Source organism: Oryctolagus cuniculus, chromosome 2 (assembly GCF_051225735.1).
Source record: "Oryctolagus cuniculus isolate XC-2025 breed Fujian yellow rabbit chromosome 2, ASM5122573v1, whole genome shotgun sequence".
Taxonomy (NCBI): Eukaryota; Metazoa; Chordata; class Mammalia; order Lagomorpha; family Leporidae; genus Oryctolagus; species Oryctolagus cuniculus.
Genome location: NC_142868.1, coordinates 134086994 through 134112500, shown reverse-complemented (window position 1 = coordinate 134112500; position 25507 = coordinate 134086994). Strand labels below are relative to the sequence as shown.

General features: G+C 46.8%; 1 protein-coding gene across 7 annotated transcripts in view; it reads left to right on the top strand.

Moving 5' to 3' along the window:
• The window catches only part of DGUOK (deoxyguanosine kinase), a 37469-nt gene extending 19397 nt beyond the window's left edge, over window positions 1-18072 (top strand). For 3 of the 7 annotated variants that reach the window (XM_089326301.1, XM_008254231.5, XM_002709734.6), the window contains 5 exons: window positions 5525-5712; window positions 9563-9710; window positions 15615-15730; window positions 16313-16412; window positions 17842-18072. In XM_089326301.1, the coding sequence (XP_089182427.1) occupies window positions 5561-5712; window positions 9563-9710; window positions 15615-15730; window positions 16313-16412; window positions 17842-17868 (543 nt within the window). In that variant the 5' untranslated portion in view covers window positions 5525-5560 and the 3' untranslated portion in view covers window positions 17869-18072. Of the gene's footprint in view, window positions 1-5524; window positions 5713-9562; window positions 9711-15614; window positions 15731-16312; window positions 16414-17841 lie in introns of those variants that run through there. The other 4 variants (XR_016229279.1, XM_089326304.1, XM_089326305.1 and 1 more) reach the window with 4 other exon arrangements.
• The last annotated feature ends 7435 nt before the right edge of the window (window positions 18073-25507 follow it).

The following is a 25507-nucleotide window of genomic DNA, read 5'->3' as shown; positions in this document are numbered from 1 at the left end:
ATGCCATACTTATTCACCCCCCAAATGGCTACAATGGCTGAGCTGGGCCAAATCCAGTAGCCAGGAGCTTCTTCTGGGTCTCCCACGTAGGTGCAGAGGCCCAGGCACTTGGGCCATCTTCTGCTTTCCCAGGCACATTAGCAGTTAGCTGGATCGGAAGTGGAGCAGCCAGGACTCGAACCAGTGAGCACGTGGGATTTCGGTGCTATAGGCTACAGCTTAACCAGCTATACCACAATGCCTAAAGAAAATCTTAAAAAAAAAAAAAAAAAAAAAAGGAGAAGGAGCCAGAGCAGAGTCTCTAACCAGCTCTCATAGGGGTAGCGATTTAACCCACTGTACCATATCACCAGCCTCCATACCTGTGTGTGTTTTTTAGAACAACCTAGAACTAGAATTTTGATTTCCACAAATTATGTGTATTGTTGACACTTTAAAAAAAAAAAAAAGGATTTACTTATTACTTGAAAGAGTGATAGTGAGTAAAGCAGAAGCATAGAGAGGGTTCTTCCATCTGCTGGTTCACTTAAAATGGCTGCAACAGGCTGAAGCCAGAAGCCAGCACTGAGTCTCTCACATGGTGTGTGGCAGAGGCCCAAGTGCTTGAGCCATCATCTGCTTTCCCAGGCTCATTGGCAGGAAGCTGTGTCAGAAGCAGAGGAGCCAAGATTCTAATAGGCACTCTGATATAGTATGCCAGCATTATAAGCAACGTCTTAACCCACTGTGCCAGGATGGGTTAAGCCCACGCTTGCAATACTGGCATCCCATATTGGAGTACCTATTCAGATCCTGGCTCCTTTGATTCTGATTAAGCTCCCTATTAATGCATCTGAGAAAGCAGTGGATGATAACCCAAATGCTTGAGCCCCTGCACCCATGTGGGAGACCCAGATGGAGTTTCTAGATAGTGCTGATATTTTCCCCAGTCACTTTTCTTTATATATGATATATTTTTAATCTAATATATTTCTGTTTTTATGTAATCAGTTCTGCTCATTGCCTTCATAGTTACTGCCTTCGATGTTCAAGTTGAAAAAAGCCTTCCATTGCCTAAGATTATAAAAAATCCTATATTTCTTTCTGTTGCTTTTATGGTTTTATGCTCTATGTGACTCAAAGTTAGAGAACTCTACAATTTTGTTTTTCCATAGATAGTTACTACTTGTTCTGGTGGAGTTTTTCAGTTTATTCCTGAGTAGATTACCTGTTGTTGCTATTGTGACTGGACTCTTTGCTCCCTGTCATCTTTTTAAACTGCTTCTTGCCGGAGATAATGCACATACCACACATTTCTGTTAGATAGTGATTCTCAGTGGTGAGAGAGACACATGCCTTATAGGCAGGGTCATCCACTGCTGGTCTCTTTTTGTTTGACATGGTGTTTTACCTCTTGGATCGGACTCTTGTCTCTTGAGAAGAAGTAGTTTGCTTGTTGGGTAGCTTTGCTGGAGGAGCGAGCGGTACACAGGTTCCCTCAGTATTTGTAGGGCGTTGATGCCAGGGCATCCTCTGTTGTTCTTTAATTCATCTCTAGCTTACTTGTAATACATAATGCAAGCTATTGTGAAAGCTATTTGAATAGCTGTGATGCTTACTGTTTAGGAAACAATGACCAGGAGCCTGTACATATTCAGTACAGATGCAGTTGTTAGGTTTTTGAATATTTTCTATTTGCCGTGATTTAATCTGACAGTACAGAACCCACAAATAGAGAGTGCTGACCCTACATTGACGTTGCAAGAGATCATCTTGGCCTCTGTTTGGATACCAAAATTTTTTGATTTGCTTTAGGTGGAGCAACAGTTATACTGTATCTTATTTTTCTCCAGAGCAAAAAACGAAAAAGCAAAATATGCCATACCACTGCATTACAATGTATGTTGGATCTCTGGTTTTTTTGTTTGTTTGTTTGTTTGTTTGTTGACAGGCAGAGTTAGACAGAGAGAAAGGTCTTCCTTTTTTGTTGGTTCACCCCCAAAATGGCCGCTACGGCCAGTGCACTGCGGCTGGCTCATTGCGCCGATCCTAAGCCAGGAGCCAGATGCTTCCTCCTGGTCTCCCATGTGGGTGCAGGGCCCAAGCACTTGGGCCATCCTCCGCTGCCTTCCCGGGCCACAGCAGAGCTGGACTGGAAGAGGACGCAACCAGGACAGAATCTGGTGCCCCAACTGGAACTAGAACCCTGGGTGCTGGTGCCGCAGGCGGAGGATTAGCTAAGTGAGCATCGGCACCGGCTTGGTTTTATTTTTTTGTTTTTTTAAGATTTATTTATTTGAAAGTCAGAGAGAGAAGGAGAGGCAGAGAGAGGTCTTCCATCCGCTGGTTCACTTCCCAATTGGCCGCAATGGTTGGAGCTGCACCAATCCAAAGCCAGGAGCCAGGAGCTTCTTCCAGGTCTTCCACGCAGGTGCAGAGGCCCAAGGACTTGGGCCATCTTCCACTGCTTTGCCATAGCAGAGAGCTGGATTAGAAGTGGAGCAGCCAGGATTTGAACCGACGCCCAGATGGGATGCTGGCACCACAGGTGGCGAATTACCCACTACACCACAGCACCAGCCTAGATCTCTTCCTTCTAATCTGCATGTCTTTTCATTCCTTCTATAATTTTCTGCTTTTATCTCCTAGTTTAGGGAAAGTTTCTTAAGGTGGTATTCTCACTCACTAATTAGATTTAATACAGTTTATAGAGTGCTAGTTACTGCTTCATTGGTGTTCTACATTGACAACTGCATTTTTCACCTCCATGAATGATCTTTCCATATTGTTCCTTCTTTATAACAGCCTAGCCATGTTTTAGCAGTGAGGCAGTATCTTGAATTTCATTGAGATGTTTCTTTTTTCTCTTGTTTTGACAACTCTTTCTGGACACACAGATTGGTCCTCTCCCCTTCAAATTGCTGAATATCATCTCGTTACTGTCGTTTGTGCATATATATTTAGAGATATGTGTGTATTTGTTCTGTGGCTAAGATGAGTTCTTTCAGAAACTGTATACTTGTTGTTTCAGAGCAGTCCTCCTCTGGCAGCCCAGAGCCTGCTGATGCAGTAACCTCCACCAGTCCACACTTCCATCACACTAGCACACGCCTCCATCACTCAGTCTCTGAACTGCATGCCAGGCCAGGGGCTGCTCCCCACACTCACGTGATGCCCTCAAAGACTTGAGATTCAGATTTGTCCTTTGCTTCTACCTGCAGCTCTTCATGAGGGACCATTTGTGAAGCTGCTGTGTGTACGTGTGCTTTGGAGGATAGGAAGAAAGGAAAACTCTCAACAGCTACTTCCCAGCTTAATGCCACTTTTTTCTAGAAACTTCTTGAGATTCCTTCCACCATAAAGGATTTCCCCTTCACCTCACATTCTCTTTTATATACTCTTTATGTCCTTGTCACCATCTTCCCTCTTGCATTTGGGCTCTTTTCTTTCAGTAAACATGCCTCATTTGCCTTTATATGAAGAGGCATTCGATTGAAGAACTGAGAGGAAGCCAGGGTTGAGTCCCCATTCAACGCTTACTCCCTCTGAGACCTTAGACAAGGAAGTTACTAGACCTCTTAGTGGATTTTCCCCTCTGGAGCTTAACACCAGTACCTACTTCATGAAGCTGTTTTGAAGGTTAGATGAGAACATTACACAATGGACATTGAAGTAAATGTTACTTTCTTCTTTGGTAGCTCTTATAGCCCCTGAGCCATGTTGTGCCTCATCCACACAGGTCTTCCATTAAGAGTGATTGAATAAATGCAGGCCCAGGGTGCTTTGCAGAGAACTCACTTTTGTGTGGAATCTGTGGCAGAGCCTAGAAAAAAAAAAATCCAGGGCTCCTAGCTATCCCTACTTATGACCACCTATGCATGCTGAGTAAGAGAAACTTCAGATTGCATTTTACAATGTTGCTGGAATGGAAGGGAGTTTTATTTTTGTTTGTTTTAGCGAGCAAATTAGCCCTGATATGAAAGACATAGAATGCAGTTTGATTGCTTGGTTGGTTGAATTTGCAAATAATTGCTTTCTCTGTACCTTGAGGTTTTTGAGTTTTGTTTTGTTTTGTTTTGTTTTTTGACAGGCAGAGTGGACAGTGAGAGAGAGACAGAGAGAAAGGTCTTCCTTTGCCGTTGGTTCACCATCCAATGGCCGCTGCGGCCAGCGCGCTGCAGCCGGCGCACCGCGCTGATCCGATGGCAGGAGCCAGGTGCTTTTCCTGGTCTCCCATGGGGTACAGGGCCCAAGCACTTGGGCTATCCTCCACTGCACTCCCTGGCCACAGCAGAGAGCTGCCCTGGAAGGGGGGCAACCGGGAAGAATCCGGTGCCCCAACCGGGACTAGAACCCGGAGTGCAGGTGCTGCAAGGCGGAGGATTAGCCTAGTGAGCCATGGTGCCAGCCTGTACCTTGAGGTTTTATAAGCAGTAGCTGCAGAGGAAGGCATTGTGATTCAGCAGGTTAACAAACAGCAGTGTAAGCTCTCCCTTAGGATGATTGCATCCCATACCCCATATCCAGTGCCAGTGCAGTCCCAGCTCCTCTGATTCCAGTCCAGAGTCCTGCTAATGCACCTAGGAGGCAGCAGTTGATGTCCTAAGTACTTGGTCCCTGTCACCTACATGGCAGACTGGGATGGAGTACCAGACTCCATGCCTTGACTCCATGCCCAGCCCCCGCTGTTGTGGGCATTTGTGGAATGAGTCAGCAGATGGAAGATATCTCTCTCAGTCTCTTCCTCTTTCTCTCACTCTCCCTTTCAAATAAATTTTTAAAAAAATCAAAAGAAAGAAGGGAGGGGGGAAACAAGGGAAGAAAAACGGGAATAGACACAAGTGGCATCTCAAGAGAGACAGTATAGTATAATGCTCTGTGGAGAGATCTGATTTAAGGTGGATTTTAGATGGTTGTTAATCCTTCTCCAGACCCCACAAATCCATCAGTCATATGTAAATTCTCTGTATGGTTCTTCTGTTCCTCTCTGTTATGTTGACAGTGCAATATCATCTCCCTGTCTCAGATTCTTGTCTAATATGGTAGGAAAATCTCGCAGGGTGGGGATGGGGGCATCTGACTATATCTTTTTAATGGAAGGCAATTTCTGTAATTCCTGCTCTTGTGGCTTTTTTTTTTTTTTTTTTTTAAGATTTATTAATTTATTTGAGAGGCAGAGTTACAGACAGAGGGAGGGACAGAGAGGTCTTCCTTCTGCTGGTTCACTCCTCTAGATGGCCACAATAGCCAGTTCTGGGCCTGTCCGAAGCCAGGAGCTTCTTCCAGGTCTTCCACATGGGTGCAGGCGCCCAAGGACTTGGGCCATCTTAACGCTGCTTTCCTAGGCTATTAGCAGGGAGCTGCATTGGAAGTGGAGCAGCTGAGACTTGAACCAGCACCCATATGAGATGCTGGCGCCTCAGCCTGCTATGCCACAGCACTGGCCCCTGTCTCATTGCTTATAAAATAGGCCTGGGGCAATGCTGGTGGTGTATACCATGGAGTAAATATACCTTCTAGGATATTCTCTTATAATCCCCTCTAGGCCTGCAGTACCCAAAGTCTTGGGAACTTGCTGGACATGATGTACCGGGAGCCAGCACGATGGTCCTACACATTCCAGACATACTCCTTTATGAGCCGCCTGAAGGTACAGCTGGAGCCCTTCCCAGAGAACCTCTTACAGTCTGGGAAGCCGGTGCAGATCTTTGAGAGATCTGTGTACAGTGACAGGTAAGACATCAAGCCCTCTACCACTCATGAGACCCCTGCTCAGTTCTTCCTAGTTTCTGTTTTCACACATGTTTCACACTGTGCTAACCGTTGAAAGTCTACGTTGGAAACTTGTCTCTTTTTTAAAGATAATGCTAAACTGGTTTGTCCAGAGTTGTAATTCTTCTGAGTTTCAAGCATATCAAGAAAGGTGTGTGTGACCTAGTATAAACATGCATGCTAAGGGCATAGAAGAGACATGTAGCAGTGTATGTTCTAGGAAGACAAATAAGTGGTTGATTATCGTCTTTAAGAAAAACAAAAGAAAAAGAAATAGAAAAAAGCAGACAGTTAAAATTTATATTCCCACAATGATATAAAAAAGATATTCATCCCTTTTTATTCTTCAAAAAAGATGTCTAGGCAGAAAACACTTCTGTGAAGTTGGCTTCTGTCTCTGAGTTAGTCTTTTCCCCCTACTTCTTAGGTGACAAACTTATTGCTGGCCAGAGTCTGTAGTGAACACCCAGTGCCTGTGTCAATTCAGGAAAGGGACTTATCCTGACACCCTGAGGGAAGAAGGTGTAAAGTCCTTTGCATGAAAGCTAGCAGCTGGCCTGGGAGTAAGCCTATCTGTTCCAGAAGAGGTGCCCCAACCAGACTCCAGAATTCCTTGCTCTGCCATTGAGCACAGGCTGCGCTGTGAATTGAGGTTAAGTCACTTATGAACAGAGTAGCTTGATGTGAAGGCTGTGGATGCCTTCTGTCAGTGAAATGGTACTTTTAAGCAAAATGATCTGTCTTAAGCCCCTTAGAGTTATTAAAATGGAAAATGCTACATTTTCATTTTCCATTCACTGCTGAAGACACTCAGTTGGTTCCCCATTTAATTCCAAATTAGATAAGCTAGTTCTGCTTCTTAATACTCCCGTAAAATCTCCTGAAAGAAAGAAATAAAGGCACAGTTGTAAATGACATGTGGTTAAGATACATAAAACAGACCCTACAGGTCACACATTTCTTCTCTGTACCCCAACTGAGAGCCTACTGTTTATGAAAGCTGAATATGTATATCATAAATGGTTGGCTGTAGGTTTTAGTTCTTTTCAGCTGTTAGGAATACTACTGCCTATTCTCTCCTTTCCTCTCTCCCAAACCATGCCTCTCAAACTAGGAAGCTGAATTACATGTAACCACCTGGGTTGCTTGGAAACATATTCACAATTGGTCTTTTGATTTCTAGTCCTTTACTAATATGGGCATGTAAGAGACAACCTCAGAGGAAAACAGAAGTAGAAATGCTTTGCTAATTAGAAATGTTTTGCTAATTAGAAATGCTTTGCTAAAAAGCTATGTGATCTTAACATTTAATTGTAAGAGGTAAGAATTAATTATTGTATGGACAGCTTCAATATCTAAGTGCTTTCTTTAGAGGGGGCAGTGTGGGTTTTATTTATTTTTTTTAATTTGAGAGGCAGATTTACAGAGGGAGAGACAGAGAGAAAGGTTGTCCATCCGCTGGTTCCCTGCCTAAATGGCTGCAAATGCTGGAACTGGGCCTATCTGAAGCCAGGAGTTTCTTCCAGGTCTCCCAAGTGGGTGCAGGGGCCCAGGAACTTGGACTATTTTCTGTTTTCCTAGGCCATAGCAGAGAGCTGGATTGGAAGAAGAGCAGCCAGGACTTGAACTGGTGCCCATATGAGATGCCAGCACCACAGGCAAAGGCTTTAGCCCACTATGCATAGTGCTGGCCCCTAGAGGGGCAGTGTTTTAAAAGATTTATTTATTTGTTTAAAAGGCAGAGTGACAAAAAAAAAATGAAGAGACAGATCTCCAATCACTGGTTACTCCCCAAATAGCTACAGCAGCCAAGTCTTTGCCAGGCCAAAACCGGGAGCTAGGAAATCCATCCTTGTTTCCCACTTGGGAGGTAGTGGCCCAGCACTTAAATTATTACCTGCTACCTCTCAGGCGTATTAGAATGAAGATGGATCCAAGCAGAAAAGTCATACTCCATATGGGATGCCAGCATCAACAAGCAGTGCCTTAACCCACTGTACCACAATGCCAGCCCCTAGAAGGGGCATTTTTGAGATAGAAAATGTAATTAATTACGAATTCTAATAGAATTTTTCCATTCTTTTAAAGATTCGTTCATTTGTTTGTTTGCTTAGCACAGATTTATTGAATGCTTCCTGTGTTAAGGCACCACACCAGACTCTAGAGCTGCAGCAGTGAGTAAGGCAAACCCAGTGCCTGCCTTCATGTGGATCCTACTCCACTAAAAACTGAACACATGCTCATGTGTGCTGTATGTTCTAAAGGAGAAATGGGTTATTTAAGAGAGAGGATTACAGGAGGGAAAAAAAACCTGTCTTTGCTGTTTGAGTTCAAGGAAACCCTGGCCTGCGATTTTAGAGCAGAGGACCTGACTCCTAGATGCCTAAGCCCTGTTCTCTGACACCCCTGCCTTCAGTCTGTAGCAGCTCCCTTCCGCTCTGCACCCTGCAGTGCACCCTTCTTCCCCGCCATCACCCGTTGCACCAGCTTTGAGGAGATTAAGTGCTCCTCAGTAGAGACAAGGGCCCTGTTACAGCACTTGGTTGGTTTTCTTTATAGGATCTTCACTTTGTCTTCGAGTTTTCTATGAAGAAGCTGGCAATATTTTTCGGAACTTGAGTTACAAAAAGTCACCTTTTTTTTGTTAGCTTCAAGTAGGCTATAGCAAAACCATTCTAAATAGTAAATTTCACTTGTGGAGTTTCCATATTAGCTTCTTTATAGCCTAGCAAGGAACAGTTTAGTAATAGCTAAAATATCTTGAGTACATGTGCCAGTTACTCTTAGCATTTTGATGAACATTATATACAGACATCACAGCACTGGGCTTAGAGTATGGACAACTTGCCCAAAGTGACATAGCAACAGAATGACCGTGAGTGTTGCTCTGGAAGCTGTTCTCCTAATGATGACACACACAGCCTTGCAGCATGCGCCTCCCTGAGCCGTTAGTGCGTGAGCATTTTGAATTCCATTTTCCCAGAAGTGGCCGGTTGCTGAGCGTTGCCTTAGAAACTGAAGTTCATTGTTCAGGGTGTAAATTGCATTTTGTATCAAGATGCCTGAGGTTTTAACGCAGAATTGACCCTTCCAATGCCAAGGTTTCTATTTAGCTCTGCTTTCCTATTTACCAGATGCTCCTTTTGTTATGGAAGTAAGCAAGGGGCAAAGCTGGTTTGATTTTTGGCTTTAGCTTTCTTTATCTGAACTAGAAACTCAGCAGAAGAAGCAAGCAAATAAGAGCTCGTATACTTTGGAGATGAGTCTGCCCTCTTGGTAAGGCTAAAGTTGGTAGGAAGGAAGTGCATTTCCTGAGCCATAGGCAGTGCCTTCTCCCTTCCTCAACTAGGCAGAGGATGGCTCAACAGCCTGCAGATCCCCAAGCTCTCAGTCCTTAGATGAAATGTGCTGATAGCTTTATACTGGATCACTTGTTTTATTTGGAACTTTGCTATAATTAAATCTCAGAAGTTTGCATTTACATGCACCGTTCGCTTTATGTTGGGGACCAGTGATAGTTCTCTTCTGGTGTCCCCTTTCTTGTGAATTAGTACCTGTGGAAAGCTGTGGTTTCAGCCTCTACAGTCTACTTGCTCTTTCCCATTTTCATGTGGAGCAAGGAGGGAGATACGGGTTAAGCATTCAGATTCCTTAAGGAGTGATGAGAAGCTAGAAAGGTTAAGTGGTTTGAACAGACATGGAACAAGTTGGTTATTGATTTTTCTGCTTCTTTCTTTTGTGCCTTTCATTCCATTTCCCATCCTCTCCCCTCTCCTTTCCCTCCCACCCATCCCGTTTAATTTCCAACCAGGTATATCTTTGCAAAGAATCTCTTTGAAAATGGTTCCATCAGTGACATCGAATGGCATATCTATCAGGACTGGCATTCATTTCTCCTGCGGCAGTTTGCCAGCCAGCTCACGTTACATGGCTTCATCTACCTCCAGGCTACTCCCCAGGTAACTCAGAACCTGAAGCCTTAGACTTTAGGGCTGTATGAAACCTCACAGGGGCCTTCTGTAAGCCAGTGCTTTTCTGGTTGGAGAATGTGCGCATGGGCATTCTCTAGAACACGGAGGATAGTGGGTGGATGCCTCCTGTTGCGGTGCTGAGCACCCCGTTCTCCACAAGCGTGTGAAGCAGCGTGCTGTGCTGCATAAACTCCCTCCTGTAGCCATGACATAAAGCAAATCGGGCATCGGGCATTGGGCATTGTCTGTGTCACACAAGGTTTGCAGGGTAGACACTGACCTGTCGCCAGTTTTCTCAGCTCTTGCTACCCTGTCTAGGTCATCAGAATCTGTAGTGCTCTTGATGTTTTCGTGAACAGGATGTGGGGAGGGAGAGAGAAGGAGGGTTTCCTCACCTCATCCTAACACTGCCCTAATTAAAGCCCCTTTTTGAACCTTGAGGATGTCACTGGTAAGGCAGGATGAATCAAAGAAGTTGGTTTCGTAACTTTCTGACCTGTACTTTGGAGCCAGCTCAGCACACACAGAGTGATGTCATGGCACGAGCCCCAGCGTCTCTGATTCAGCACTGGTCCTTGCCAGCCCCTGGAAACTTTTCCTCTAGAGGGGTCCTTGTCTGTAAAATCCACTGGCTCAGACTGGATGGTCCCTAAGGGCTCTGGAGTGGGATTCTAAGTCACAGCAAGAGGTTATCTTTGAGTGACGTACGGCTGTCAGCTTTTGAGTGCCATCAAATGCCAGATACACCACCAAATCTTAGAAGGAAGGGAAGCTGTCTTCAGGCCAGAGACCATGCTTTTTACACATGGGACTGGACCTGGCAGACAAGGGAGCCTGAGAGCCAGTGGGGAAGGCTGTATTATATAGACTCACACAGAATTCAGAGGACCCTGTCCTGGGAAGGGCCAAGAAAGAGGCCCTTGAATGTTACCGAGATCGGACGGTGGGGATCTTTATGTCAGGAGATGATGAAGCAGAAGCTAGATCGTAGGGAATAAGAAATTCCACAGAAGTAAATTGGGTGTTGGGGCCAGTGTTGTGGCATAACAGGTTAAGCTGCCACCTGTGACACCAGCATCCCATATGGACACCGATTTGAATCCTTAGCTGTTCCACTTCCCATCCGTCTCCTGATGCACCTGAGAAGGCATCAGGATGGTGAAGTCACCTTTCTGCATAGTCTTCATTGCCTGGGAGCAGGAATCGAGGAGGCAGATTACAAAGGTGATTGTCCTTTAGGGGTAAGGCTTAGTGTCAGGGATTTTGGGAGGGGGCTTGCCAAAGAGAACAGCTTTTGAAGTAGCTGAGTGTAGAGTTCAGGGTGAAAGAGAAGGTCTGGCCCCCGGGAGGGCTCATAGACTGGATCAAGGAGGAGTGGTGAGGGCTGTGGAGTTGAACTTAGTAACGATTTTGGTTGGAATTTGAAGAAAAAACAGTTCTCCTGTGGGAGCTGCAGGATGGCTGAACTGAAAAAAAGCAGGTGGTTGAGGGGCCGAGCATTAGGGAAGTGAGAATGCTGACCAAACTTTCCAAGAGAAACAGACCTTCAGCACAGTCAGCTCGAAGCCGTGAAGATGATACTGAGGAGCTGCAGAGGAGGAAGTGGGCTCACCCTCCCTGGGAGTGACCCAGGGCTCTTGTTTCTGGGGAGTGGAGGTTGGACTGGGTTCTGGGGCCCACAAGCAAAGCAGGAAAGTCTCCCTTGCTCTTCTCTGTGCTCCTTGTGAGAAGGGGTCCAGGGAGATGATTCTGGTGCTGATGATTATCATCGTGGAACTAATCGAAGTATTTCAGTCAAGTGGGGGAGCTGGAGAATTATTGTAACCTAATGGCTGAAAAGAATCAGGCATTAGGGGTGAGATGAGGGGTTTTAGTGCTGTTTTGATGGCGATAAGGGTAGAGGCTTTGGAATGCCCCCATCTTTCCCTGAGTCACCCCTGACCTCTGCTGTGAGATTCAGAGGTGGCTATACCCAAGAGAACAGCAGAACGGAAGTTAAAAGCTATGCAAATAGCCAGTGCTTCAGTATAGACTCTTGCTACATACTGAGTTTAGAGCAGGTGAGATGGACTTCAGTAGGTCTTTCTGTTCCTTTCTACCTGTTCTCCCCAAATTCTGAACAGGAACAGGCATTTGGCCTGCTGTTTGGGACACCTGCATCCCATTTTGAATTGACTGGGTTCCAGTCCCAGCTCTGCTTCTGATTCCAGCGTCTTGCTAATGTGTGTCCTAGCAGGTGATGGCTCAAGTAGTAGTCTCTGCCACCCATACTAGAGAACTAAATTGAGTTCCCAGCCCCTGGCTTTGTCCTGGCCCAGCTTGGCTGTTGCAGTCATTTGATGAGGAAGCCAGCAGGTGGTAGATCTATTTGTCTCTCTTTGTTTTTCTGTATTTCAAATTAATTCTCTAATTAATTTTTTTAGAAAATCAGGAGATGGGGGAGGCTCAGTGTTCTCACTCCCTCAGCCCCTTAGTGTGCCTGGGACTGTCGGTGTGGAAACAGTGTTCAGGAAATGCATGATGATAACAAATGGCATTTGGGATTGGGTCTTGGGAGGCACAGGATCTGACCCAGTAACAGGGGCAGTCCACTTCCTGTGTCTGAATCTAAGCAGTCAGAACAGTAGTTCTTCCTCCTGGCTGGGGCACATTAAGATCAGAGAAAGAGTCCCTCCCTTGACATTTATAGTGTCACTGTTCACATTCAGGTATGTCTTTGCAGGGAGGGCTTTGCTGAGATGGAGAGGGGTATTTCCAAAAGAATTTGGTGTAACAGTATCAGTAAAGCAACAACGATGCCAGGTGCTCAGAAGAGTTTACTTAGACTCCTAGAGGAGGATTTGCCTATTCTCTCTGGAGATCAATGTGAGCATTGATGGTTTGAGTGCAAGCAACGAATGAACAATTACAAATAGCTTTGGTAAAAAGAATTGCTCTGCCTTTGTGGGGATTTGAAAATATAAAGCCACTTTAAAAATTGTTTTTACTAATTCAGACAATACTTTTCTCAAAAAAATTAAGTAGCCGTGTTATATTTAGAAATATAGTTACCTAGCTAGTGAGAATATGAATTTGTATACACTCTAAGGAGGCAGTTTGGCAATGTACAGTGGCAAGGATGCTTGCCTTTTGACCTGTTAGACCCGCTCCTTGGAACTCATTCCACAGATGTGTTCACACATGGTCAGCATGGCCTCTTGTTGGTAACAGCAACGGTTACTAGAAGCAGCCAGGCATTCATCAGTAGGAACTGGTTGCATGTATTGGGCTCTGCCCATATACTAGAAAATTCTGAAGCCATAAAAAAAAGAAAAAAGGTTCCTTCTGTACTGATTGTGCAACGATCTCCAGGACATACTGTTAGGTGAAAAAAACAAGAAAACCAGAGTATTTGGTGGGACATTGACATATGTACATACACATACCCCCAAAAAGTAAAGGGTAAGAATATATAGGGGCCGGCGCCGCAGCTCAATAGGCTAATGCTCCGCCTGTGGCGCCGGCACATCAGGTTCTAGTCCCGGTCGGGGCGCCAGATTCTGTCCCGGTTGCCCCTCTTCCAGGCCAGCTCTCTGCTGTGGCCCGGGAGTGCAGTGGAGGATGGCCCAAGTGCTTGGGCCCTGCACCCCATGGGAGACCAGGAGAGGCACCTGGCTCCTGGCTTTGGATCGGTGTGGTGTGCCAGCCGCAGCGCACTGGCCACGGCGGCCATTAGAAGGTGAACCAACGGTAAAGGAAGACCTTTCTCTCTGTCTCTCTCTCTCACTGTCCACTCTGCCTGTCAAAAAAAAAAAATATATATATATAGGCTTAGAATATTTCTTAAAATATACAAGAAATTAGCTGGTTGTGGGTGGGAGATGAACTGAGTGGCTGGTAATCAGGGATGTGTTAGAAAAGCTGTGTGATTAGAGAGAGGGGGACAAGAGGGAGGGGGCTTGAAGCCATCAGCAGTGAGGGTGCAGATACAGGGATAGAGGGAGGAAGGAAAGAAAAGGATGCTGGTTCAGAATGAAGGGAAATAGGAGATGGAGAACTGAGGTCAGAAATCACAACTGTTAAATGAATTGTGCAGCTGGTATTATTGACCACCTGCTTAGCTGGACAGGGACTTTTAGCTAAACTTAGATAGTTTGGGAGAATTATTAATTAAGTGAAAGGGAAATATGAGAAAAGTACCAGAAGTATTGACCTGGTGATGTTTGTCTGCTCATCAGTTTGGAAAGTTGGACATGAAATCTGTTTATATGATTTTACTTCTTCAGAGGAAAGGTAAGACAAGAGCAAAACAGCAAGGACCTCAAGTCTTTGGGAATATTTTATACACACACACACACACACACACTACATTTGGGGATAAAGTTTGCATTAAGTATTTGAATGAGGAGCATCCTAAATAAGTGGGTTAATCCATCTGTTCTTCCAGGATAGGTGGTATTGAAATGTTTGCCAGATAGAGGGAGGAACAGGGCAGTTCAGGCAAAAGAAACATTTGGAGCAAAAACTGAAGATGTGAAGGAGCTTGGCCTATTAGAAGGAGGTCATTTGGCTGAAGCAGTGATTCTGGGCAGCAGAGAGGTAGGTGAGTGGCCTTGTATGAGAAGTAATGGAGAAGACACCATCCTATGGGCCGGTGTGCTTCAGAGTCTGCCAGGTGAACACACAATGGAATTGTGCACTCTCTGTGAAGGGGGTGGGGGGGAGAAGCGTCTCAGGTCTCTCTTGTTTTTAATCCTTTATTTGATCTTTGACCTATGTAGATTTTATATTGACTCCATAGTGAATATTTAGAATGATATGAAAGATGTTTCAGATTCCTTAACCTTTTCTTTTTTAAATTTATTTGAAAGATAGGGGTGGAGGGGCAGGGAGTATTCTATCTACTGGTTCACTCCCCAAATGGCCACAATGGCCAGGTCTGGGCCAGACCAAGCCAGGAGCCAGGAAGTCCATCCTGGTCTCCCACGTGGTTATCAGGGACCCAAGTACTTGGACTATCACCTACTGCTTTCCCAGGCACTTTAACAGGAGGCTGGATTGGAAGTAGAGCAGCTGGGGCTAGAACTAGTGCTCAGATATCAGATACCTGCATGGTAAGCCACAGCTTAACCTGTGCCATAACATGGGCCCCTTCATCATTTTATTAGTACAGCGCTATCCATACTTCTTGGAACCCTAGTTGTGGCTGTAGGCAGTAGGGAGCTTGTGTTATATTTTAATCAAGGGAATTGATGCCATTATGGTGCACTACTGTGGAAGGGTAGACTGAAAGAGACAAACTAGAGAATCAGCTTTTACCAGGAGGTTGACACACCTTCCCTCAATGGCTCCTGCCAGCAGCCTGTGGGATAGGTGAAAGATGGGAATGTGGAAACCCACAGAGATTGCACTGCTAGTACATGATGAAGACAAGAATTGATTCCTGAACTTTCTGTGAGACCTGTGCCCCTTCCATGTAGTTCCTCCACAGGGAGGCAGAGCATCAGGGGCTTTTGCCATAGTCCAGATGAGGGGTGATGAGGACCTTACCAGGGCACATGAGAAGGCAAGGAGAGAGCCAGCTGGGCAGAGGTTCGGGAGAATTGAGTGATTTCCTGGATGTAGCTGAGTGGAGGAAAAAGAAGGCAATCCCAGGTTCCTGGTTTGGATGACTGGTGATGGTGTTGCCATTAATCACCCTAGGGTGCTGCAGAAGAAGAGCAGGTTCACGGTAGAGGTGGAGATAATGGTGTAGACCTCTGACTGAACAGGGAAACAGAGCAGCAGAAGCAAAGTCCTGACTGGCAGTACCCAAGATAGACATTGTGAGAGGCTCTCAGAGCCCCCTAAAATTGCATAATTAGCAGCCCAAACAGCACATAAACTCAGTGGGACCTGGGGACTATGTTTCAGGTTTGTTTGGAGAGACTGTGCCGAAGGGCCAGAGAGGAAGAGAAAGGAATTGAACTGGCCTACCTGGAGCAGCTTCACAGTCAACACGAAGCCTGGCTTACTCAAAAGACGACCGAGTAAGTGGAGGAAAACAGTGTCAGAGACCTTGTCTCTGGACAGCCCTCTGTTAAATGCAAGAAGTTCATTGCGCAGCCTCTGCGAAAGTTAAGAATGTACTGGAAGTGGTTGGAAATGTCAAGCATCTTCCAGCTCAGAAATCTAATCTTGAATATAATCTGTACATTCCAGTGGGCTTTTTATTAGATTCTGTTTCTCCAGCTTTGTCTTTTCTCTTTTTAAAAATGTTTCTGTGGATTGACCATTGTGATTGGTGATGGTATCAGTTGGTTTAGGGTGAATGGCTGAAAATTATTAGGGGAATTGTCAGTTGTACTAAGTTGTCATCCCTCATTTCTGCCTTGTCCACTTAAAGTGTTGAGAGCTTCACCTTCAGTAACAGTTTGAAGGCAAAAGAGAAATCTCAGCCTTCCTCCTTCCAGCCGACTTTATTGAGTTCTTTTTTGTAGATGCTATATAGATGCAGTTTCATTAGGAGGTCATGTGAATTTAAATCTGTTTTCTGAATTCTGAAGCCTTTGTGAGCATGTGAAGCGTGGCTTATGTTTCTTTTCTGTGCCCCAAATATTCATCTTCTTCAGGCTCCACTTTGAGGCTCTGCTGAACATTCCAGTGCTGGTGTTGGATGTCAATGATGATTTTTCTGAAGACGTGACCAAGCAAGAAGAACTCATGAGAAAGGTGGGAAGGACCTTAACTCCCGCTTTCATGGTTTTCTTTTGTTATGCTTCTATCTGGTTTTTCCTTTAAAGTTCAATATGTTGGGGGCCCAGCACCATGGCACAGTAGGTTAATCCTCTGCGTGCAGTGCCGGCATCCCATATGGGTGCCGTTTCTAGTCCCGGTGGCCCCTCTTCCAATCCAGCTCTCTGCTGTGGCCTGGGAATGCAGTAGAAGATGGCCCAAGTCCTTGGGCCCCTGCACCCGCATGGGAGACCAGGGAGAAGCACCTGGCTCCTGGCTTCAGACTGGTGTAGCTCTGGCAGAGTTCAATATGTTGCATCTTGGGGCTGGCACTGTGGCATATCAGGTAAAGTTGCCGCCTACAGTGCCAACATCCCATATGGACACCGGTTCATAACCTGGCTGCTTCACTTCTGATCCAGCTCTTTACTATGGCCTGGGAAAGCAGTAGAGGATGGCCCAAGTGCTTGGGCCCCTGCACCCACATGGGAGACCCAGAAGAGGCTCCTGGCTCCTGGCTTCAAATCAGCTCAGCTCCGGCCATTGTGGCCAACTGGGGAGTGAACCAGCAGATGGAAGACACCTCCCCCCCCCCCCCCGCCTCTGCCTCGCCTTCTCTCTGTGTAACTCTAACTTCCAAATTAAAAAAAAAAAAAAAAAAAAAAAAAAAAAACAGATAATGGGACATTTAAAAAAAATATATGTTGGATCTTGGGGCTGGCATTGTTGTACAGCAGTTTAAGCTGCCATCTGCTACACCAGCATCCCATATTGGAGTGCTGGTTCGAGTCCTGGCTGCTCTGCCTCCAATCCAATTCCCGGGAAATGAATGGATGATAGCCCAAGTGATTGAATCCCTAATACCCACATGGGGGACCTGGATGCTGCTCCTGGCTCCTGACTTTCTCCTGGCTGAACACTAGATGTTGCAGGCCTTGAAGTGAACCAGAGGATGAAAGATCCGTCTCTTCTCTCTCTCTCCCCCCCTCTCTCCTTTTCAAATAAGTACATCCTAAATACACACACACACACACACACACACACACATATATATACAGGGTCTTGTGCTTTGCATCGTAAGCTACATTTCACAGTTCAAAGCTTACAGGATCTTGTGCAAGTTAAGTTAGAAATATTATCCCTAGTCTCTGCTGTATGTTGGGTTTGTGATTGTCAAATAATTGACTTCCAATGTGTGCTTTCCAGCGGACTTTGTCCTGTAAGGTATTCTAAAACTAGGGAGATGAGACTTCTGGATTCTCTTCCCAGCTCTGCTGCTTGAGGGCTGTGTGCCCTGAACAGCTCCCACATTTCTTCATGCCTATTTTCCTTATGAAAACTTCGTGGGCTTGGCTGTGTGTGCATTATGAGTGGACTGTTGCTAAAAATGTGGAATTTAACTTTTGTTTTTTTCTGTTTCCCACAGGTAAACAGCTTTATAAGGAATCTGTAACCAAAGCCAAGATGTTGCAGCTGTGATCTGGGCACTTTAATTTTCTGAAGCTAGAAAAATGTTGAGTCTTCCACCTACCTTCCCATCCCCAGCCCCTTTTACCCCCAGCACTCGGAACGGCCTCTGCTGCCTTTCACTGTAACGTTGTCTTCTTTTATATCTCAAGGACTTTGACAATAAAGTTTGTTTTCCCTGTTTTCCTAATGCGGTTGGTTCATTCCAGCACGAGTCTGAATTCTGCACTAGGACTAGCAGTTTCGCCTGAGGAGAGTCTTGGGCCTTCTTGGCTCCTTCACTAAGCAGCCTATCCTGTGTGTTCACTTATTCCCCAGACATGCCAGGGCAGGATCTGCCCCCAGCCACGCCTGCCGTGGGAGAAGAAAGGAAACAGGGTGGCTCAAGAGTGGGTGGGTCTTCCAGCGGGAGCCGCCAAGTCTAGGGAGTACAGCCCAGACTCCAGGAAGCTGTATCTCTTCCCATCTGCCACTCTCGGTCTGAGACAGGAGAGTGGGGTTTCAGTGCTCTGTCCTAGAGCTGAAGGGAGTGCAGCGTCTAATCCTTGGAGGTGGCCACCCTGACATGGGGGCTTACTCTAAGGACCCTACCTAGTGAGTTTCAGATGCCCTTACTGGAGTGAATTTCTGGGTGTGTGCTTCTTTTCAAGCTTCGAGGACAGTGTATTGTTAAGGGGGAAATACATGGCTCTAGACTGTAGTGTTCCACTGCGAGAAGCCTGGCGGCCCATGATTGACAAGGAGCAGAGCTCCTGCATGGAGCCCTTGACAGCTCTGCAGGTACACAGGAAGACGCGTGGGCACAGGACGTAGTGTCCCAGGAGACACGAACCTGTGCTTTGGGAAAATGAGTATGAGACTGGTTTGTTTTGGGTTTTGTTTGTTTTAAAAGGCAGAGTGACAGATCTCCCATCTGCTGTTTCATTCCCTAAATGCCCACAGCAGCCTGGGCTGGGCCAGGCTGAAGCCAGGAGCCAGAAACTCCATATTGGGCTCCCACTGAATGGCAGGACTGCCAATAATTGGGTCATCATGTGCTGCCTCCCAGGCACATTAGCAGGAAGCTGGATTGAAGCTGAGGCAAAGGCCGGCGCCGTGGCTCACTAGGCTAATCCTCCGCTTTGCGGCACCGGCACACCGGATTCTGTCCCGGTTGCCCCTCTTCCAGGCCAGCTCTCTGCTGTGGCCCGGGAGTGCAGTGGAGAATGGCCCAAGTCCTTGGGCCCTGCACCCCATGGGAGACTAGGAGAGGCACCTGGCTCCTGGCTTCAGATCAGCGTGATGCACTGGCCGCAGCGTGCCAGCCGCGGCGGCCATTGGAAGGTGAACCAACGGCAAAAGGAAGACCTTTCTCTCTCTCTCTCACTGTCCACTCTGCCTGTCAAAAAAAAAAAAAAAGAAAAGAAACTGAGGCAAAACTCAAACAGACTCTCTGATGTGAGATGTGGGCATCCCAAGCAGCTGAGCCACAGTGCCCACCCCGAGATAAGTAATTTATTTTAAATTACAGTTATTTCAGAAATGTTTAATAACTTTACTGACACATAGTTCACACATCATACAGTTTACCCTTATAAAGTGTGCATAGTCAGTGGTTTTGAATGTAGTCATAGGGTTGTACAAACAACACAATTCCAGAATATTTTTGTCACCCCCAAAAGAAAACTCACCCCATTTTCCCCAAAGCTTCCTCCCTACCCCACTCTAGCCCTAAGTAACCTAAGTCTACTTTTTGTCTCTTTAGATGTGCGTATTCTGGACACTTCATATAAATAGAATCTCATAATATGTGGTCTTTTGCGACTGGTTTCTAAGCATAATGTTTTCAACATTCCTCAGGGTTGTAGCATATGTCAGTATCCTAACTTTTTTTTTCTTTTTTTGATTGATTGATTTGAAAGGCATTTACCAAGAGAGATCTTCCATCTGCTGGTTCAGTCCCCAGATGGCCACAGGAGCCCAGGGGTTGGGCCAAGCTGAAATCAGGAGCCAGGAACTCCATGCAGGGCTCCCACATGAGTGGTAGAGCCCAATTATTTTAGCCATTGCCACTGCCTCCCAGGGTCCGTGTTGGCAGGAAACGAGTCAGGAACCAGAGCTCAACATTGAATCCAGACACTCTAATGTGAGACATGAGCATCTTCATGGCTAGGCTAAACAGCTGTTACTGCCATTTTTGCAGTTGGGTTAAAGCTTCTGGATTCAGGTCCCTGTTCCATTTTGAAGTTTTTTGTGTGTGTGATGTAAGAGATTCAACCTAATTCTTTAGGGTATGAATATGTATTTGTTTCTACGGTTGTTCTTTCCCCTATGGAATTCCCCTTGTTGAAAACCTGTCCCACTTGTTCTTGTTTTTGGTTGCTGCTTCATACTTTGGACAAGACCAGAGATGAGTACAGGGTGTTTAGCAGTACATTTGGGAAACTCGGTTTTAGTCATTTCCCTTCAAAGCGCCCATTTACATTTCCGGGAACACTGATGCAGAAGTCACCAGTAGACCTGGAACTAGAACACCAGGCCCTCACTCTTCATTTCTGTATTCAGCTAATATGTACGACTGTCTGTTAGATTGGAGGTACCAAGGAGATGAATGTGAACATGGCAGAAGGGAGCCCTTGTTTTCTCACAGAATTTGCATTCTGACAGAGAAGGTGATAGATACCCAACAAGAAGTTGCAGGTGTGTTCAGCATGACAGAGAGCTACAAGTGTTCCCTGAGGGTCTGTTAGGAAGGAGCCAGCCTTAGCTGGGACATACCCTCCCCAAGAAAGTGACAACTGTTCTGAATTCTGAAGAATGGGGAGAATGTTTTGGCAGAGAAAAAAAAGTCCTGTGCCATATCCCTCCTGTGAGAATGGGCATTAAGCCAAGGTTGTCAAAAGCCAGGTGAGGAGACCGGCGCCGTGGCTCACTTGGTTGATCCTCTCCCTGCGGCACCGGCATCCCATATGGGTGCCGGGTTCTAGTCCCGGTTGCTCCTCTTCCAGTCCGGCTCTCTGCTGTGGCCCAGGAGTGCAGTGGAGGATGGCCCAAGTGCTTGGGCCCTACACCCCATGGGAGACCAGGAAGAAGTGTCTGGCTCCTGGCTTCGGATTGGTGCAGCACCGGCCATAGCAGCCATTTGGGGGGTGAACCTGCAGAAGGAGGACCTTTCTCCCTCTCTCTCTCTCTCTCTCTCTCTCACTGTCCGACTCTGTCAAAATAAAAATTAAAAAAAAAAAAAAATCCAGGTGAGGTAGTAAGTTTATAATTTAGACTAGATTCTTCAGGTGGACATTGAGCCCAGCAATTAAGTCAGCAGCTTAGACAGCTGTATTCCGTATCAGCGCATGTGTTCCATCCCCAGCTCCAGCTTAGTGCTCATTCAGACAGCAGTGGTACTAGGGCTGCAGGAAGGCAGGCTGAAATCTTTGGGCATGGTGATTAGAGGGGACCCTGGGGAGTGGAAGACCACCGGGACTGACAGTCTGCTAAGGACATTGCATACAATGATGCCTACCCTGGGCTGTCAGCCCCACCCACGTGGCTGGTCCCACTGTTGGCAAAGTCAGACATCTTGGATGACCACATAAAAAGTAACACTTGTTGTCAGCCTGGGATGGGCTGGATCCTCAGTTGTACCTTGATGCTGTTTCTAATGTGGATTGAAAGTTTTCAAACTCTCAGACCTTTATCACGAGAGAGAATGTGATGGTTTCAAGTGAAAGAGGCTTCTGTTTCATGCAGATGCTTGAATCACAGGTAAAATGTTGCAAGGAAATAATAGGCACCTTAAAACTTGGAGATGCTAAATTCCTTCAGCCCTCACTTTAAACAGTATGCAGGTAAATGCTCTGGAATCCACTTTCTCCTTGGAACGGCTTCCTTCCGCTGTCTTCTGGCTCCCCACTGCCTGTGCAGCGCTTTCTGTCTCCTGGGCTGGCCTCTTTTCTCCCCTTTTTATTCACTCCCAGTAGGTGATGTCATTTTCCACTGCTGCCATATCAAATTGCTGCAAATGTGGTGGCTTAAAGCAGCACAGATTTTCACCTGACAGCTCTGTAGGGAAGAACTCTGACCTCAAGCTAAAATCAAGCCATCCGCAGGCTGCCTCCTTCCTGGAGGGTCTGGAGGCTGCCCACATCGCGTGGCTTATGGCCCCTGCCTTCATCTGACGCGTGGTCTCATCGCAACAGGGTAGTAATGTTGCGCCTCTGACCACAGCCAGCAAAAGCCCTGCTTTAAAGGCCTCGTGTCATTACACTGGGCCTAACAGGGTGGTCCAGCAGCCTCCCTGCCTCACGATCTTTGGCCCTTGCTCTGTTATTTGCTGTAGAAGGTAGTAATATATTCACTGGTCCCTGGGATTAGGGTGACATCTTGTTGGGGAGTGGCTCTAATTCTCCCTTGCACAGATCTCACATGCTGTCATGAATCCTGTTATCACGGGGTGTTTAAAACCTTGGCAATGTTATGGGAATGTAAGTCACAGGGAATAGCAGAAAGCATCTCTGTCTCCCCATGACCCGTGTTCTAGCTCAGGCAGCCTTCGGTCACCAGGAGCAAGCGCGAAGCTTGACCAGGTTGGATTTACAGGCTTGATGCATCAAGAGAGACCACACAACAGGCAAGCTGTAGGGTGTCTCACCAACGAGGGAAAGAATTGTAGGTAAAATTTAAATCTAGGTGTGTTTTGATAGGCGCAAAGCAAAGTAGGACTGTCTATAAAGGAGTTAGCATGTGTCCCCAACCAGAAACTACAGCCAGACTCATTTCCATAGGAAGTGCAGATTTAAGACAAACACGGGATACTGCGTTGAGAAGCCCTTCATCCGAAGCTCTGAACCCAGGTTGGAAATCAGGATCACTTCTTTGTGTCAAAGTGACTTCGATTGCCTGACCAAAGAGGAAGGCTTCATTTTTACTGATTAAATGTCAAGTGGCAAGGTTCCAACAGTGCATCATTCTACAGGACAAAGTTTCTCAGCAATTGGCCCACAAAATGGGGCCCAGTCAGGACACCTGGCGGCTGTGTGCTCACCAGTTCTGCCTGTCCAGCACTGAACTCTCTCGGATCTTCTCTGCACCTCACTCTGTTTCTCTAGTTGAAGGTGCAGTGGACGCTCGTTCATTCTACCTCTCCTCCTCTTCTCCATCAGCCGGGTGGTTCCCTCTATAGCTGTACCCATGCATAGGAATGGCTGGTGTGCCCCGACACCTGCTCCCACCATCACTTCTGCCAGTCATCACCTCTTCCCCAAGCCACCTCAACTAAATGAAGTACAGAAAAGATCTATGGTTGCACAGCTTCAAGCCAGGTCTCCTGCCCCACCCCTGCTTCCAAGTAGCTGCCCCTCAGTCCTTCCTATATGGAGGCACCAGGGCTGCACACAACTCCCATAAACCCCACACAACTGCCCATGGTTCCAGAATACTTTGTGTGTTTTCTGTGTGACTAAAATCTCCTCTTCCCCCTCACCTTCTCCACCTTTTGTCCTGGAAGAACTGCTGCTGCCAGTCTCAAGCTTGCTGTCCTCTCTCTGAAGCTCTTCCTTCACCCCACGGAGAAGTAGCCAGTTTGGGGATGGGTGCTTAGCCTAGCAGTTAAAGACACCAAGGAGCCACCTCAGAATACCTGGGTTCAATTCCCAACTTCCTGCTAATGCAGACTTGAGAAGAAGCAGTGGTGACTCAAGTGATGGTCCCTGCCACCCGATGGGAGAACTGGATTATGTTCCGGCTCCTGGCTGTGGCCTGGGTGCGGCTGCAGCCATCGCAGGTGTTTGGTGAGTGAACCAGTGGATGAGAGCACATGCTCTATCTCTCTCCGTCTCTGGATTGGATCCTATTGAAGCCCAGATCAGGTCTGGAGTTTAGTTAATGGTAATGTGCCAATGTGGGGTTGTTTTAGCAAATGTGTGATGCAAGATATAAGCAAGGCCGACGCCACGGCTCACTAGGCTAATCCTCCGCCTTGCAGCGCCGGCACACCGGGTTCTAATCCCGGTCGGGGCGCCAGATTCTGTCCCGGTTGCTCCTCTTCCAGGCCAGCTCTCCGCTGTGGCCAGGGAGTGCAGTGGAGGATGGCCCAAGTCCTTGGGCCCTGCACCCCATGGGAGACCAGGAAAAGCACCTGGCTCCTGCCATCGGATCAGGGTGGTGCGCCGGCCGTGGCGGCCATTGGAGGGTGAACCAATGGCAAAAGGAAGACCTTTCTCTCTGTCTCTCTCTCTCACTGTCCACTCTGCCTGTCAAAAAAAAAAAAAAAAGATATAAATATAAGCAAGCATTAGGAGAAACTGGGGAAGGGGTATATGAAAACTCTGTAAAGACTTCCAGAATAAAAGTGAATTTAAAATGTTGGTGCCCCTTACAAGATGATGGCCCTAACGGGGTTCTCAGTTTCCCAACCTTATCTTCCCCACCTGTGATGGAACCTTCCGTTCTACCTAAATGGCGTGTACTTACGAACCTCTGAACAAAGTTGGTGTTCTCCCAGCTCCTGCATTTATGCTAACCCTGTGCCTCGCTGGACTGGCAGGCCACCAAAGACTGCCACAGTCCTTCATCACAGTCGGAAGCAAGTTGCTCTGAACATAGTGACACTTAAGTTGCAGGGCCCGTCTCGAGAGGGTCCACCATAGTTGTTAGGAGATTGCAATTTCTCTGTAGCTTCTGCTGCTGTCACAGAAGGTTCTTCATGGACCTGCAACTCTGCATGTAACTGACTTGCAAAGCCTAGGCCCATACCCTTGACGTACCCAGCAGCTGCAAGGGTGTCTAGGAAAGACAGAGGCTGACTTTTCTTGTGCACAGTGGCAGGCGGGCTCCACTTCCAACCAAGGCGAGTATGTCCCCCAACACAGGAAGGAGAGCCGTTCACTGGTCCTCCATGGACAATGGCAATTGTTCACTACAGGTGGGTCTTCCAGAAGGTCCACCAGGAAGCATCGGGCTCAGCTGACCTATGTGAGATTCCAGTTTGGTGTAGTCTGGCACAGACAGTTCATGGAAAATGGAATTAAAAGACATGTTTGTTTTGGTGGGAAAAAAAAACAACTTGACATCCATGCACATGAGTATTTAAGTCAGTAGACAAGGTCAAGGGGGTTTCATCTCTGGAGGGCACTTGAATTAAAGCCCCACAAAGGAAAAGGGTCTAGGGCTGGCACTGTGGCATTGGGGGTAAAGCTACTGCCTGCAACCCAGCATCCCATATGGGTGCTGGTTCGAGACTTCTGTGCTCCTGACCAATGCTCCTGCCCATGTGACGCCTGCACCTCCAGCTCAGGGAGCATATGAGCAGGGCACCAAGTGGTAGGATTCGTAGTACAAGAGTGGGGGTTCAGGGAGCTAACCAAGGGCCCTGTGTGTCTGGGGCAGCGGGGCTATGAGGCTGGAAGAGAGAGGGCAACAGCAGATGAAAAGACTCTGTTTTGTTTTGAAGATTTATTTGTTTGAGAGTCAGAGTTACAAAGAGGCAAAGAGACGTCTTCCATCACTGGTTCACTCACCAAATGGCCGCAACTGCCAGAGCTGGGCCAGGGCAAAGCCAGGAGCCAAGAATTTCTTCTGAGTCTCCTGCGTGGGTGCAGGGGCCCAGGGACTTGGGCCATCTTCCCTTACTTTCCCAGTTCACAGCAGAG